The 15846-nt window shown below is 44.9% G+C and overlaps 1 protein-coding gene across 2 annotated transcripts in view; it reads left to right on the forward strand.

The window, feature by feature from the left end:
• Positions 1–15846, forward strand: part of TRABD2A (TraB domain containing 2A) — a 69357-nt gene that overhangs the window by 47319 nt on the left and 6192 nt on the right. For both annotated transcript variants that reach the window (XM_028712097.2, XM_028712096.2), the window contains 2 exons: positions 173–347; positions 13929–14019. In XM_028712097.2, coding sequence (XP_028567930.1) covers positions 173–347; positions 13929–14019 — 266 coding nt within the window. The remainder of the gene's footprint in view (positions 1–172; positions 348–13928; positions 14020–15846) is intronic.

The following is a 15846-nucleotide window of genomic DNA, read 5'->3' on the forward strand; positions in this document are numbered from 1 at the left end:
AAGGTTGAAGGTGATGACATTACATCATGTAATTTCCTTGCTTATAAATATCTGGAGAGGCACAGGTTAGCCACAGCCTTATGCTCCTGTAACATCTAGCTGGGCTCTACTATTCGAGTTTTATTTGTATTCCCTTTCCCTTTTAATTTGTACTTCTCCCTTTCTCACACAGGTCCCAAATTTCATCAATTCCACTCTGCCACCTCACGAACGCATCACGGCTCAGGAGATTGACAACTACTTCCGCCAGGAGCTCATCTACAAGCGGAATGAGAGGATGGGCAAGAGAGTTAAAGATCTACTGGAGGAGTATCCGGACAAGAGTTTCTTCTTTGCATTTGGAGCAGGTACGTTTTGCTTGCTGTTGTTTTTAAAGGTCAAATGGCAGCCACATTGGCCTGGCTTGTTCTTCTTGATCAGGCATAGGCAAACTCGGCCCTCCAGATGTTTTGGGACTACAACTCCCATCATCCCTGACCACTGGTCCTGTTAGCTAGGGATGATGGGAGTTGTAGTCCCAAAACATCTGGAGGGCCAAGTTTGCCTATTCCTGTTCTTGATGCTGCTCAGACACAATATTTTTGTAACACTATGTGCTGAACCATTGGGACTTCCATTCAGAATGGCAGTCCTTTCTAGCCACGGGAGATTAATTACATATCTGAAGTTTCAGCAAAAGCACACCCTTACCATCTAGACCTGTGGATTTGTCTAACTGTAATGGTGAAAGAAAGCAGGCATGGGGAAGTGGAATCATAGAATTGTAGAGTTGGAAGGGACCAGGAGAGTAATCTAGGATATTTTGCCCAATATGGGGCTCGAATGCTCTACCGACTTAGCTACTCTCAAGCACAAGGTGTCATTGTAAGGCTGAGTGAATGGCAGTAGCGTCACTAAGTGTCAACAGTTTCAAGAAATGCTTTTATTGTTAGAGAAATATTGTTAGATGATGTATACATGGAAAAACCAATATAAAAATATTTTTTAAAAAATACTTTTAGACTGTGTTTTTAGAACAAGGTTCTTAGAACTCTAGGAGGCAGGGGGAATCATAATCAGCACCTAAGCACTGAATAATTACATCTGTGTCTGCTTTAAGAGTAAATTATTTCCCACTGGTGTGACTCACCTTAAGAATCAAATGTTATTGGACTGTTTATAGTTTTGGAGTTGTTCTATGTTATTTTAAACATCAAATTAACCAATTAGTTAATTAACCTTTGCAACACCATTGTTATACATAATAGACATATGCCCCTGGTTCTTGTAACTGCAAATTATAAATAATCCTCACTTAGGTAAGGAAAGAGAGAATACAAGGAAACATGCCTTGTTCGTTCTGTTTCTACAAAATTTATTTGTTTTCCGAAAAAAGATAAATTTTAACAAAGAATTGGCAACAACGAAACAACACAAGTAGTGAACTACTAACAAAAAATGAAGATCTAAACTCTTTACAGATGGAGAAAGGGTTTTACTATCTCATAGAAAGTGTCTAATATATTTTGTCCTTACCCACATAGCTACCAAATGCTGGTCTGATGGGGAGATTATAAACATGTGATTTTGGGGATCTACTGGGTAGAGACTATACTTGTTCCCTGTTTCTGGTGACTTCAGCCATCAAGAAGCAAATCTTTTCTTTTTGCAAAGCACCATCCACTGTTTACTTGTACAAAAAACGTACCCCTCTTCTGGATGTTGGAAATACAACTATTCTGTTCTTTTGGCTAACTGTGTGCTTCAAATCTGGAAGTCATTGCTTTGCATCCAGCTTTTTCTTCTGATGCAAATGGACTAAGACAAGACATTTCTCCCTTTTTAACAGTGTACGGAACCATTATTTTCCATGTAGCTGTCTAGCCATTGCTGCGGCTTGCTATTTATAAACCATCTAATAGTTATTCAAATCTTTTCCAGTCCGGAAAAGAGTATCAAATAAATGTGTGGAGAACTTTAAAATGATTTGTTCTTGTTCTTGTTTTGTTTTTTCTTTGTTTTTTCTTGCTGTCATGATTATAATGCCTTTGATAGCTTTTCCTTCCCTGTTTGGTGTTGAATCTCTATCGTGTGTGCAAATTACCAGATGCCAAGATGAGTCAACTCAACGATTTATTACACTTGTATGTGGTTTAGTGGATATCTTGCGTGTCTAGTATTCTGACTGCCAACTTGTTCTCGCTATGTGAAGTTTCCATGAGAAGCTTTTCTAATTCCACAGTACCAGCAAAGTGCATGTGGGTGTTACTCTATTTTTAGTGAATGTCCTGAAGGGTCCAGTAAGATTTTAGCACGATCCATGAATGATGATGATGATGATTAGTGGTGGTGGCAGTAGTAGTAGTAGTAGTAGTAGTAGTAGTAGTAGTAGTAAATGGTATCTGATTAATCCTTCAAGCAGCCTTTCTCAACCTGTGGGTCCCCAGATGTTGTTGAACTACAACTCCCATCACCCCTAGCTAGCAAGGCCAGAGCTGAGGGATGATGGCAGTTGTAGTCCAACAACATCTGGGGACCCACAGGTTGAGAACCGCTGTGAGGCTCATCTAGTTCTTCAGGGGCTTGTTACTGTCGGAATCAAGCCTTGTCAGAGGAATTGGCCACTCTCCAGGCACCCGGCTTGAGTTCCTTGTTGACCTCCCCGTCTGCGACTCCCGGCAAGATACAGGCGAGGCCTCTATCGGCGATCCTCCTCCACGTGAGAAGAACACACCACTCTTTCCCTCTCCTCCCTGCCATCCCCAGGGAGGGGAAAGAGACAGACAGAAATGTATTTACATGCCTTTATTTCTGTCTTTTGCAGCAGTACAGAGAAACATGTCTGCACTCTCTTAACACCAACAGCAGAGAGAGAGAGACTCCACCCCTGTACTTCCAGTACAGGTCAGATGACACTCTGAGCTAACATCCGGTGCTCAGTACAGTGAATAGACTGTCCCTTTGTTCCTACGGCACAGTCCCAAACATCAACATCCTGTTTGGCTTTCCAGCCATCTGCAGCTCGCTGCTGCATTGCTCCTTTTTCGTAACAGTTACTGCATTTCTGACCCATAGGGACTTCCTTGCTCCTCTTCAAACCAGCAGATCTCCTGGAGGCCTTATTGCTCCTATCCTCATTAGAACGGATGATTATGGCACCTATCTTGTGAAGAATGCTACCCCTCATAAAACCTCCAGGCAGGGGCAAAAGTAGACTTTATTTCACCTGGGTTAAAGACCCAGTTTAGCACCCCTCCACATGCATTAGCGTACACACACAGAGAGAGGGAGGCTGGGCGCCTCAGTGGTGCCCCTCTGGACGCTTCCCCCTGTCTAGCCCCCCAACCCCATAGCTATGGCTCTGCCTCCAGTCATTCTTGTACATTTTTGGTAGCGGGCGCGGGGGAAGTGTTTTTATTCATTTGAAAAGCAAGGCAAGAAATTTATTTCAGTTTGATTTAAATATATATTTGGTTTTAAACGTTTTTGTTTATAACCTTAAGTGGTCTTCATTCTTGATGGCATTGTATGTTGCTTCAGGTATTTTACAGAGACATGATAAACAAGCATTGCATTTATTTACAGTGGTACCTCAGGTTACATACGCTTCAGGTTACAGACTCTGCTAACCCAGAAATATTGCTTCAGGTTAAGAACTTTGCTTCAGGATGAGAACAGAAATCATGCTCCGGTGGCGCAGCATCAGTGGGAGGCCCCATTAGCTAAAGTGGTGCTTCAGGTTAAGAACAGTTTCAGGTTAAGAATGGACCTCCGGAACGAATTAAGTACTTAACCCGAGGTACCACTGTATTTTTAAAACAACCACTAAAGGCCTAGAAGGCCAAGACTTGCAGGATCGAGGCAGTTGGTTTAACTGACATTAAGGCCTAACAAGGCATGGTGCTATGCTAAGAACATCAACTAAAGTGCTGTGATTGCAGGAGGTTTTGTTTGTTATTTTGGTTGGAAAATGTTTACATGCCAGGGAGATTCAGGATATTACATTTGCTTATTTTTTTACGTAATTGCTATTGGTTTGTGTACACTGTATTTATTACAAACCTGCGTTACTTTACATGGGTAGGCATTTCCTTTTGTTTATCGAAGTTTGCTTTGTAATGGTCTGATGACTGGTGACAAATAAACTAACCTGAATCTAATTGTTAACAGGTGCTGCAGGGTGTTCCAGTTTTCATCAGGTTAAGTGGGGGTGGGTTATTAACGGTGTAAAAAAATAGAAATGCCACAGCATCCAAAGTACCATATTTATCGTCACATCTAGCTTGGCCCTGAGCAACGAAGCTTTGGGTGGGTTTTACATAGAGGGTTGCTCCATGTCTCCGAGACGAATTTATAGATGCTGATGAATCTCACTGTTCACCTTCTGATTCTCCTTTCTCACATTTCCCTTCCCTTATCTGTGCTCATTTTCTTTCTGGATCCTTCTCTCTCTTTCTCTTTTTTATTACACAGCGATCGTATGCACGTGCGTAATCAAAAGTAAGACGCACTGTATCAGTGGCGCTTACTTCAGTCCCTGGTAAATGTGCGTAGGATTCAGTTGCTCAAGGAAAATTTCCTAGGGGCTAATTCTCTTGCTCCAGAATAATTACAGGAAAGGATATTGTTTAATTAAGCAGTTAATTTGAAGAAGGTAGGAAGGAACCACTTCCCCAGTAATTTAAAGGTCTTAGTTGCATGCTATCTTTTTATGGTGGCTGTCATTACTGATGCTGTTGTATGAGCAGCAAGTATAGGACTTGTTTCTGGGTGCAATTCAAAGTGCTGGTATCAAAAGGTTGTATGGTTTGGGCCTAGGAATATGGAATGTGGGACAGGGCCTTTTCAGTCATGGCACCTAAATTCTGTAGCTAATTACCTTGACTGGGCAGAGTTCTTCTTCACCTAGCCTTTTAGCTGATTTAAGGCCCCATCCCGCTGCTGTTTTTAGTTGGTTGTGGGTTTGAGGTCTTGGCTTGCTTTTATGAATTCTATTGCATTACGTTTCAAGTTCTGATTAGGAGTTGCCACATGGGGCCAACAAGCAGGATACATATATCAGTCCCCCAATGCTGTGTGAACTGGCCTTGTGCATCCAGTTCGAGGACATACCTGGACTGTGAACTGCAAAATGTTGCATCAGAATCAATCCTTGGTGAGGTCAGGCTTAAAACTGATTAGATTGAGCGTGCTGTGCCAGTTTGCATATTGCTGTGTTCTTCAGGACTCTAGTGAGGAACCTCAAAGGAAACACAGTCCAAATTCCCCTAACCCTTACCCCGACTTCCCCCAGAATATGCAGTGCATTGGTTTTCAACCAGTGTGCCGTGGTACCCTGGGGTGCTTCAAATGATGGTCTGGGGTGCCGCGGGCAACACTGTCCTCTGTCCCTCTTTCCTTCCCTCCCTCCTCTGATGCCTACTTGCATCTCTGCCTCCCAAAGGCTTGCACAGCTGTTTGTTGCAGCAGCCCTGGCTACAAGCTCTGCAGGCGAATGGTGCCTCTGGGGCTGGCCAGGGGTGCTGGTTGCCAGGAGCTGAGGAGTAGGCAAGCAAGCAGGCAATGGAGCCCAGCCAGTCAGTCCACCAGCCCTTGCTGTTTGGAATGGACGGACAAGTCCTAGGCCCTTAGGGGGCAGTGTGAGGAGGCACCTCTCTTTGGGGCAGGGGGGGCAGTTCAGAGACCAGGGGTGGCAGGAGAGGAGGTTGAAGGAACACTCCACAAGGAAGGGTGTTTGAAAAAGGGTGAGAGGCTACCAGCTCTGCAGGCAAGGGTGACGTAATGGGGTTCCTGAGCCCCACAGGGGTGCCACAGAAAGAATGTACAGTGGGCGCTCAGGTTGCGAATGTGATCTGTGCAGGAGGCACGTTCGCAACCCGCAGCTCCGCATCTGTGCACGCGTGGGTTGCGATTCGATGCTTCTGCGCACGCGCGACTGCCGAAACCTGGAAGTAACCCATTCCGGTAGGAGAAGCTCTTTCTGAACGCGCTTGCTTCCCTCTATGAGAAATACCAAACCAACCCCCATCTAAAACTTGAAGTAAGACTTCTATTTTACACTGTTAAAACACAACCCCCGCCCCAGTATGTAACCAGGAGGAATGACAGTCTTAACTCCCCCCATCAATCGTATATACAGTCATATCTTGGGTTACAGACGCTTCAGGTTGCGTTATTTCAGGTTGCGGACCGCCGAAACCCGGAAGTACCGGAACGGGTTACTTCCGGGTTTCGGCAGTCGCACATGCGCAGAAGTGCTAAACTGTGCTTTGTGCATGCGCAGACGCGCTGATGTGTGCAGACGCACTGCTGCGGGTTGCGAGTGTGCATCCCGCACGGATCACGTTCGCAACCTGAGCGTCCTCTGTACTGTGGTACCTTGGGTTACAAACGCTTTGGGTTACAAACGCAAACCCGGAAGTAGTACGTTGGGTTAAGAACTTCACCTCAGGATGAGAACAGAAATTGCGCGGCGGCAGTGAGAGGCCCCATTAGCTAAAGTGGTGCTTCAGGTTAAGAACAGTTTCAGGTTAAGAACAGACCTCCGGAATGAATTAAGTTCTTAACCAGAGGTACCACTGTATATTACAAGCAGGAATGACAAGCCCAACTCAGCAGCTCTCTGTTTTGTTTAGCCATTTCTGAGAGGCAGCAACATGATAATGGTGGGATTGTTGCAGCGGCACCCCCCCCCCCTTCCCAAAAAGCAGGCTTATGCTTCATGGAGGCAGATAGTGCATTCAGAGCTCCAGAGTTCACGGAAAGGCCACTCAGCCTAGACTCCCACAAAGAGAAAAGTGCTGAGTCACAATTCACCTGACATCTCCAGAAAAAGCAACTTGTTAACAAGCCCCATCTGAGACTTTTTGGAAACCAAATCAAGCCAGGAGAGAAGGAAGCAGAAGATTAAATTAGAAATATGTTGTTGGGAGAGCCAGGGGCTCGATCTGCCCACTCCCCCCTGCAAGGAGTTTTCCCACCTGCTTCCCTGCACAGCCCCCTGATTCTAAGGACATCTACTCTTATTATGCTCCCCCCAAAAATATTTAAATCACGTGGTCCTTCACCTGGGCCTTTGCTCCTTTAAGCCACTTCCTCTTCCTCTAGTGAATGGCAACAGAGAAGGTCTGTTGAAATTCATATTTTTTGTGCTTTAGGCAACTGGGATTGCAAAGAGGAAAGAGCCTCCATAGTTTTTCACATAAAGCAGAGAGAATGTCTAAGGGAAGCAAGAAGTTCTCCTGGTTCCATCTCTGTGCCCACTAGAGTGGTAAAGGCAGCGCTCCCCCCTAAAAAAAAACATTTAGGGGTACTCTCATTTTGACTCAAGAAAACCACCGTTTTATCATTCAGAACAGAAAAAATAAATACAGTAAATGGACAAAAGGACAAAGATTCACAAAAGGTTTAGGGGCATGCGTCCCCCTGCATCTCCCCTGAAAAAAGCACTGGGTAAAGGTAATGGACCCCTGGACGGTTAAGTCCAGTCAAAGGCGACTATGGGGTTGCGGTGCTCATCTCGCTTTCAGGCCAAGGGAGCCGGCGTTTGTCCACAGACAGCTTTCCGGGTCATGTGGGCAGCATGACTAAACCGCTTCTGGTGCAATGAGACACCTTGACGGAAACCAGAGCACATCGAAATGCTGTTTACCTTCCTGCCAGAACGGTACCTATTTATCTACTTGCGCTGGCATGCTTTTGAACTGCTAGGTTGGCAGGAGCTGGGGCAGAGCAATGGGAGCTCGCTCCGTCGCGGGGATTCGAACCGCCAACCTTCTGATAGGCAAGCCCAAGAGGCTCAGTGGTTTAGACCACAGCGCCACCCGCGTCCCACTAGAGTAGAGAGATATCAAGCAGCATTGATTTCCTCCTTCTCCCAATACTCAAGTAGTGATGACATCCTCCACACCTCCTTTCCTTCAGGATACACCAAGAATCCATGACACAGTCTGCACTGCAGCTGACAGGTGGTGGTGGACAGGGACTCCTGCAACAACAACATTAGACAGGAAAACACAGCCTTAGCCCTGAGCTCCACAGATGCTTGCATCTCAAAGAGAGTGGCTGCACTGCACAGAGGAGAGGCTTCTGTCAAGGCCTCTGGTGCTGTTAACATGCCTTTGTGCCTTGGATTTTCTGTGAACTCATAGGTAGAAACTAATGGCGCTGAATTTGCAACCCATGCCCTGTCTGAAATCTAGCCCAGTGTTTCCCAACCTTTTTTGGGCAAAGGCACACTTGTTTCATGAAAAAAATCTCGAGGCACACCACCATTACAGCCCCGTGACGTCAGCGCGCAGCGTCATGCCGGGAGGGACGCACGAAAGTGTAAGTTTCAATTTTTCCCCCTCCCCCTTGCCTTCCTTCTGTGCCAACCGCCAAAAAGCCAAGAAAAAAGCCAAGACTTTAGGGCAGCAGGTCGACACAGAAGAAGCTCCTACCTAAGGACAGGTGCGACGGCCGTGTCCTCTTCTGCCACACTTGGCAGCCCTGCCTCACGGTCGTGACTCCCACCCTGATTTCTCCCCGCAGGTCGAGCGGCACAGGCAGCCCAATGTGTCCAGCCCAGACACAAGCCCCGCTTCCCCACTCTAGATCCTGAATGCGACCAAGTGCTCTGGACTCCCGAGCAGGGTGGGAAAGAGGACTCGCATCTGGTAGCCTCCGGGCTCCTCGCCTGCTCGAGGGATGGCATTGCAGGCAAGCTGCCAGCCGTCGCCATCGCCGCCCCCTCATGCGAGTGGACCTGCCCGGAGTGGTGGGCCGGGGGAGGCTCGCTCTCTGTGGGGATGTGGCCCGCACGCGCGGCCCCGCTTCCTCCTGCCCAGGGCTGAGCTCCTTACCCGCGATCTCGGTCTCGCGCACGCGGATCCCACTTATTCTGAAGCTCGCGCCACTAGCCGGGGCTCTCACACCGTGCCAGGGCGAGGCGACGCGGCCCACTGACGTCATCGCGGCTCGCCGCCGCCCTCGACTTCCCTGTTCCCTCCCCTCCCTCGGGTCGCCGTGGTTACCGAGGACTGCAAGCTGCTCGGGCGAGCGTGGGGCATTAAGTGGGAGAAGGAAAATTAAAATTAAAACTCGCCTGAAGGCCGCCTCTCCGGGTATCTTTCGAATTTTTTAATTTTTCCCGCGGCACACCAGGCAACGTCTCGCGGCACACTAGTGTGCCGCGGAACACCAGTTGGGAAACACTGATCTAGCCTTTATTTCTCCTCTCTCTTTTAATAAGTTGCTGACTAGGGACAAACTGTTCTTAAAATATATATTTTTTGGGGGAAGGAACAGCTGTGCAATGTTCCAAGGAGCACAAAGAGGTGGAACAAAAAACATGCCTTCGCTTAGTGTCTAAGCATCTATTTACAGTTGATAGATTTAAAATATTTATACTCTGCCCTTGACAGCAGGCCTCCTAGGCAGCTAACCGTAAATGAAAACTAATATATCCTGTTCAGTTTTCAAGCCAGCCAGCAACATCTTCTTTCAATATACTCCATTCCATCCCTTCATTTCTCCCCTTCCCCAAACACTGAGCATGCTCAGTTCTCAATTTTAAATCCCCTTTAATACCCCTGCCTAAATATTTCTAGTACTTCTGATAACTTTTGGGTCCCCCCTCTTTTATGAAGATGGTGATCTGTTGGCTGCAGAAGGAATGGCACACGGAGTTGGGTTTGCTATTGTGTGTGTGTGTGTGTGTGCGCGCGCGCACATATGCTCAATGTCCACACAGTTTGCTTACTAGGTATAGCAATGGAAATGCACCTCAGACGATAGTGGGGTCAGAAAATTCTGTGGAAATTTTCTCTTAGAGGTAGTAGAACTAAATCATCATCACTCAAATGATTAGCATTTATATAATGTTTTAGTGTTCGAACTTGTAAAGGTTACAACAGCCTCATAAATTAAGTCAGTCTTATCCAAACATTGCAGAAGGAGGGGTGGGGACTGACAGTGATTGGCTTATTTAAGGTGACCTCCTAGGTTTATGGTGCAAGTGTGATTTCCTGATTTAGAGTTCCATTTCTTTCATCATTGTGCTGTACCAACTACTAGATAACTTGCTATCAAATGAGCAGATTACATTGTTTGTACTAATAATACTTTGCTTAAAAGCTGATCATAGAATCGTAGCGTTGCAGGGGACCCCGAGGGATGCAGCAAATATATTTTTACACCTATAGGACAGCATTACATTGTTAAATTCAGCCATGAGTAATGAGGCTAGAGAACAACATAATCCATCCTCTCATGGGGACACCAGTCACTCATCTAGCACATACCTCCCAATCATTCAGTTATTGGATTGTTTATTAAAAAGTCTCCTGTGATGCTGCTGTTGTTTGTCATGGGTAATACTATTTGCTACCCTTCAAAAATGCTACCTCTTTGTGACAGTGATAATAAATCAGCATAATAGGAAAACCAATTCTTTGGTATTGGCTTTAAAGAGTTATTTCTACCACTAAGCAGAGGCAAACAAAGACTTGTCGCCAAATGCGTGCTTAACAGGGAGCCTGCAGACATTCGCAGATATCCTAATGAGGATGAATTTTTTTTATGCAGCTTTAAGGTTCACTCCCCATATGGGACAGCTGCATATTCCTGCATTGCGTGGGCTTGGACTAGATAAGGGGTCAGCAAACTTTTTCAGCAGGGAGCCGGTCCACTGTCCCTCAGACCTTGTGGGGGGCCAGACTATATTTTGAAAAAATAATAATGAACGAATTCCTATGCCCCACAAATAACCAAGAGATGCGTTTTAAATAAAAGCACACATTCTACTCATGTAAAAACACACTGATTCCCGGACCGTCCGCAGGCCAGATTTCGAAGGTGATTGGGCTGGATCCGGCCCCCGGGCCTTAGGTTGCCTACCCATGGACTAGACACTAGATCCTCAGGGTCCTTTCCAACTCCACAGTTCTATGATAATTTACAATTTTGCCTTGGCGACACGTCAGCCAAAATTCCAAACCTCCTTGGAGCTAAATAGATCTGGATCTGGTCATTGAGAAATCTAGGTGCGTGGTCTTCTTTTGAAGAAAAGTGGGTTTGTAATGACCAAGCATAGATTCTTGCAACTAGTAGTTGTGTGATTTGTTTTGTTTGTGACTAATAGCTGCTGTAAAAGACTCAGCGCCTAGGGCTTGCCGATCGAAAGGTCGGCGGTTCGAATCCCCGTGGCGGGGTGCGCTCCCGCTGCTCGGTCCCAGCGCCTGCCAACCTAGCAGTTCGAAAGCACCTCCGGGTGCAAGTAGATAAATAGGGACCGCTTTCTAGCGGGAAGGTAAACGGCGTTTCCGTGTGCGGCTCTGGCTCGCCAGAGCAGCGATGTCACGCTGGCCACATGACCCGGAAGTGTCTCCGGACAGCGCTGGCTCCCAGCCTCTTGAGTGAGATGGGCGCACAACCCTAGAGTCTGTCAAGACTGGCCCGTACGGGCAGGGGTACCTTTACCTTTACCTTTACTAATAGCTGCTGTAGTGGATCAAGGCTCTAAAGGGAGCGGCATCTAACTGACATAGTCATGATATATCTTATAACTCCTCCTGGTTGTTTGTTTTTGCTTGGTAATTGTGCAGCTGATAACTTTCCTGCCTATACATCCTGTCTAACTTGACCCAGAATGTAATAATCAACAGTGTGCCACTAGCAGGGCTGAAAGTGTATATAAACAAGAAGAAACTGGCATGTTGGGTGGATTCCTTCCCCTCCCTGCTTGCCCCCTAGAGTAGAAAGTCCCCCCCCCCCAGCAACACTGATTCCCTCCATCCGCTTCTCTCTGCCTGCGTTCAAATAGTGACATCATCCCAAGGATGGGGGTGTGGATGCAATCCAAGCTACAGCTGACAAAGGCAGTGAGAATCCTGGAAGTATCATTCTTCAGGGAGCACAGTCCACATTCCTAAGCTCTTGAGTGGCTTAGGGGAAAGCAGAAGGCATTGCCATGGAAAACAAATACTAAAGTGAGTTATCCCACAGTTGAAGTGAAGATGCCTCTCAGGTTGTTTTTGGGTCTAGTTAAGGATATCTACATATGAAACTATTCTAGGGTGCAGAAGCCATATGCTTCCAGTTTAAATCCTAAAGAGAAACAGCTCTGGGTAGCAAATGTTTGGAGAACCATGATTTTAGGAGTACAACCTAAAATATAAGCTGTGAAACAGCCCAAAATACACCGATATGCTGGCTTCTTTTTAAACGCTGACTTTTTAGTGTGAAGCAGAAATTTTGTCTGCAAACTTCAGCCTCCCCCATCCCACCCCGCCTTTGGACTTTGGAAATCGATCCATTGTCAAGTCTTGAAAGCGCAAATCAGACTCTCCCCCCCTCTCTCTCTCCCTCTCTCTCTCTCTCTCTCTCTGTGTGTGTGTGTGTAAAAGAGAACCATGAAACCATAGTGTTTATATGAGCAGAGATGACCAATCTCACTCCATTTCTGTCTGGATTAGAAGTTTGTGTCTTACTTACTCTCTGGTAGTGTCTGGCAGAGCTCATACATGCAAGAAGCTACCCCCCCTTCTTCTTCTTTTTTTGAGTTTGAACAGAAGAATAGAGATTCATGGCTGCCTACCCGCTGCCAGAGTAAATTGACCTCTCAAATCCATCACTTCACCTACATGGGGATAATGGAGAGCCGAGTACAAAAAGAGGAGGAGGGGGGCTTACTGATGGGACAAGAGCTCAGGGCTTTTCTCTTTGGGGGCATTCAAGTGTGTTAGGCCAAAATAGAAAACAGGTGAAAGAGGCCTACGCTCCCTATCATGCCTCTGTGGGGCAGAGCCCCCCATCAAGAAGGACTGTTTGATCTTACACTTTGGGAGGGTGAATCCCCCCCTCACTCATAGTTGTTTGTGGCTTCTTCTTTTTCTTTAAATAATAATAAAAAAAATAGTGTGAAGATGGATTTCTTAATTTTTTAAAATTCAACATAGAAATCGTTCTGTGACTGCTGGAGGACTGGGGCTGTTGCCTATGCTTTGGGAACAGAAGTAAAGTATTAATTCATCTCTTATTTGCTAGACTTGGGGGGGAAAAGGAGGCGAACACTCCAGCCATACAAAGAGAAGGTCCTTGCCCCAGTTTAATTTTATTGTCTTATTCTGGGGGCGGGGAGAGATGGGTTACTGCAAGAGGGTATAATCCTTTGGGTGTATAGTTTGTCAAGTACTGGCACATTGCTGAATGGGGAAATAATGAAAAATCTCATTATATGCATTTTAAGAACCCCTGGGTCGGGGGGGGGGGGGAGGAAATGCTTCGCACACGTGCGTTTTTTTGTGCCTCCTTCATTTTCCACTTTGTACTTTTAGTCCTACATTTTCCCACAATTGTTGAGAATGTTTCTCTTTGATCTTGAGGCCCGATCAGTTACTCCTTCTTATTGGGGGAAAGACCCTCTCTTTTTAATGACTTCCTTCTCAAAGGCACAATGCCATTTAGCTTAAAAGGTGTTTAATGCAGCATAGTCCTGTGTATCCTTACTCAGAAGCAAGTCCCGCTGCACTGCATGAGATTTTATTCCGTGTAAGTGTGCATACGATAACAGACTTAACAATGCTATCAAATAATCCTGTGGCAATTTAAAGACAAAGAGGTAACTCTGTACTGAGGAATGTACCATTTGTGGACCTCTTTACATTAAACTGCTTGTTGATCGGTTCTTTCCCCCAACAAATATAATCAAGAGGTATGCCAAAGATGCTTTCTTTTTATTCTGTTTTAAGATATATGACTAATGCAACAATTTTGCAACCTCAATAATTTATAACTTGGAAAACTTGTGATTCCACTCTCCTGTGGAGTTTGGTTTGATCCACTGTACTGTGTTCTCCTAAAGTCAATAAAACAGATGTTAATCTAGAGTCTGCATTGGTACTAATCTGAACTGTATGCAATTTTGTTATTTGGCAGCAGAGCTTAATACTCTTCTTCCTTGGCTATAGGTCATTTCATGGGCAACAATACAGTGATAGATGTTTTGAGGCGAAAAGGCTATGAAGTTGACCATACCCCTGCTGGACATGCCACCAACAGGTAACAAACATGTCTTCAGTCTTTATCTTTGTGGGATTAATTATATCCTGGTGGCAGGGCACATGATGCAACCATATTAATGAAGATAAGCAGGTTGGAATCTGGTCAGTGCTTGGGTTAAGGACACTGCCTTGAGCACTATGATGAAACAAAGACAGAATATAAATTTAGAGACTAAATCAATCATTTGATTAAAATATATAATCAGATGCCATTATTGTATATCCGGAATAAATTACTCAAATTTACGCATCCGTGGCCCTTAAAGGGCTGTTGAAATCACTTGATTGACATATACTTAGTTACTGGTAGCAGATTGTGCCACCTGTTCACTTGAAAATATGCTCTCTGAAGTGATAGGAATATTTTTCTGAGTTGATGTATCTGTGATGATTCATTCTCACACTGAAGTCATGACTTGGTGTTCCATTCATCAAGTCAGCATCACAGATATGTGAGTTAGTCACAAGACACAAAGGTATAGGGGTGCCAATTTGAATAAAATAACGGAGGGTTGCAAGTAAGCCCCGCCTTGCATAATCAGTCACAAGATTTGAAGTGCTGCTCTTACATTATGTATTGTAGGGTGCCTCTAATATATGGATTTTTATTGGTCTGTATCTTCCAGATCTTGAGCTTCTGTATAGTAGGGCTATCTGTCAGATTAAATGCTTAATTGAGTAATCGCAACCCTCCAACAAATTTAATCTTTTTAAAAAAATAATGTATGATCAGACTCAGAAAGTAGGTGCCTTGTTGAGATATTTGGGAGGAAGGGTTGAATACAGAATGAATGAATGAATGAAATATTCGAGGAAATGTAGGTAACTTAAAATTCAGTAAGTGAAAACTACTACTCAGTGTGAGAAAAAGAAGTTGCCTTTTAATATTTTTTTCCCATTCCGTATTATTGTAACTCACCAGGGCAGAGTTACCTTTAAAAATAACCGGTGCGCCCTTAACTTTTTTCAATTAAAACTTTGAACTAAATAAATAAAAACACTTGACGTAACTGATTTCTCTTTCAAAGATTAATTGTAGATAAGAGCCGCTTCATTATATCTGCACCATCCCAAAGTGAACAGGAGCTTTTACTAGCTTAGAGTAGGAGTGATTACGTGTTCACCTACATTTCCACAGAACAAAAGCGAATATTCCTTTTAACTTCTGCTACCTCTTTCTGCAAACTCTAATGGCTGAAGCGGCCCTGGCCTTTCTCCTCTGCCTCCTTATCTGCCTAGGACCCCAAACATTCTTCAGGGGTGAGTCACAGATCATTGACTCATCAGATCCAGTTGTGAGGACCACAAGCGAAGTGGTCAGTGAATTGTAAGCTAACACCACTCCTACTTATCCAAGCCTAGGGCTATTCCCTGCTTCATTTTCTTTTTTTGGAAAACAAATTCAGGGTCTTTCCTAAGTCCATCTGTGACCTCCTAGGAGGCTTTTGCATTCCATCCCAAGTTTTTCAGTCTTTCATCGGTCTGTCTGAAACTTATTTTACATTCCTATTCCTGAGTTCAGTGAGTACATTTGACTGAGAATTAAAGGATTCTTGTTTTACATCCCCCCCTCTTCTGTAAATGCATCTTAGCCTTGTGAGAGAAAGAACCACCCTATATTTTGTCAGTATTTCCTTCCACTGTGCATTGTCCCAGTATGTCTTTTAAAATGATTAGTTGTGATGCCCCCTCTTTACTGCCGATTAGCTACCCTTTGACAATCTCAGATTACTTTCTATACAGTCTAGATTTTGATATGTTAGAATTTTCTCATAGATAAAATGGGGATCTGGCCTTGCATTCATAGAATCATAGAATTGGAAGG

Source organism: Podarcis muralis, chromosome 17, assembly GCF_964188315.1.
Source record: "Podarcis muralis chromosome 17, rPodMur119.hap1.1, whole genome shotgun sequence".
Taxonomy (NCBI): Eukaryota; Metazoa; Chordata; class Lepidosauria; order Squamata; family Lacertidae; genus Podarcis; species Podarcis muralis.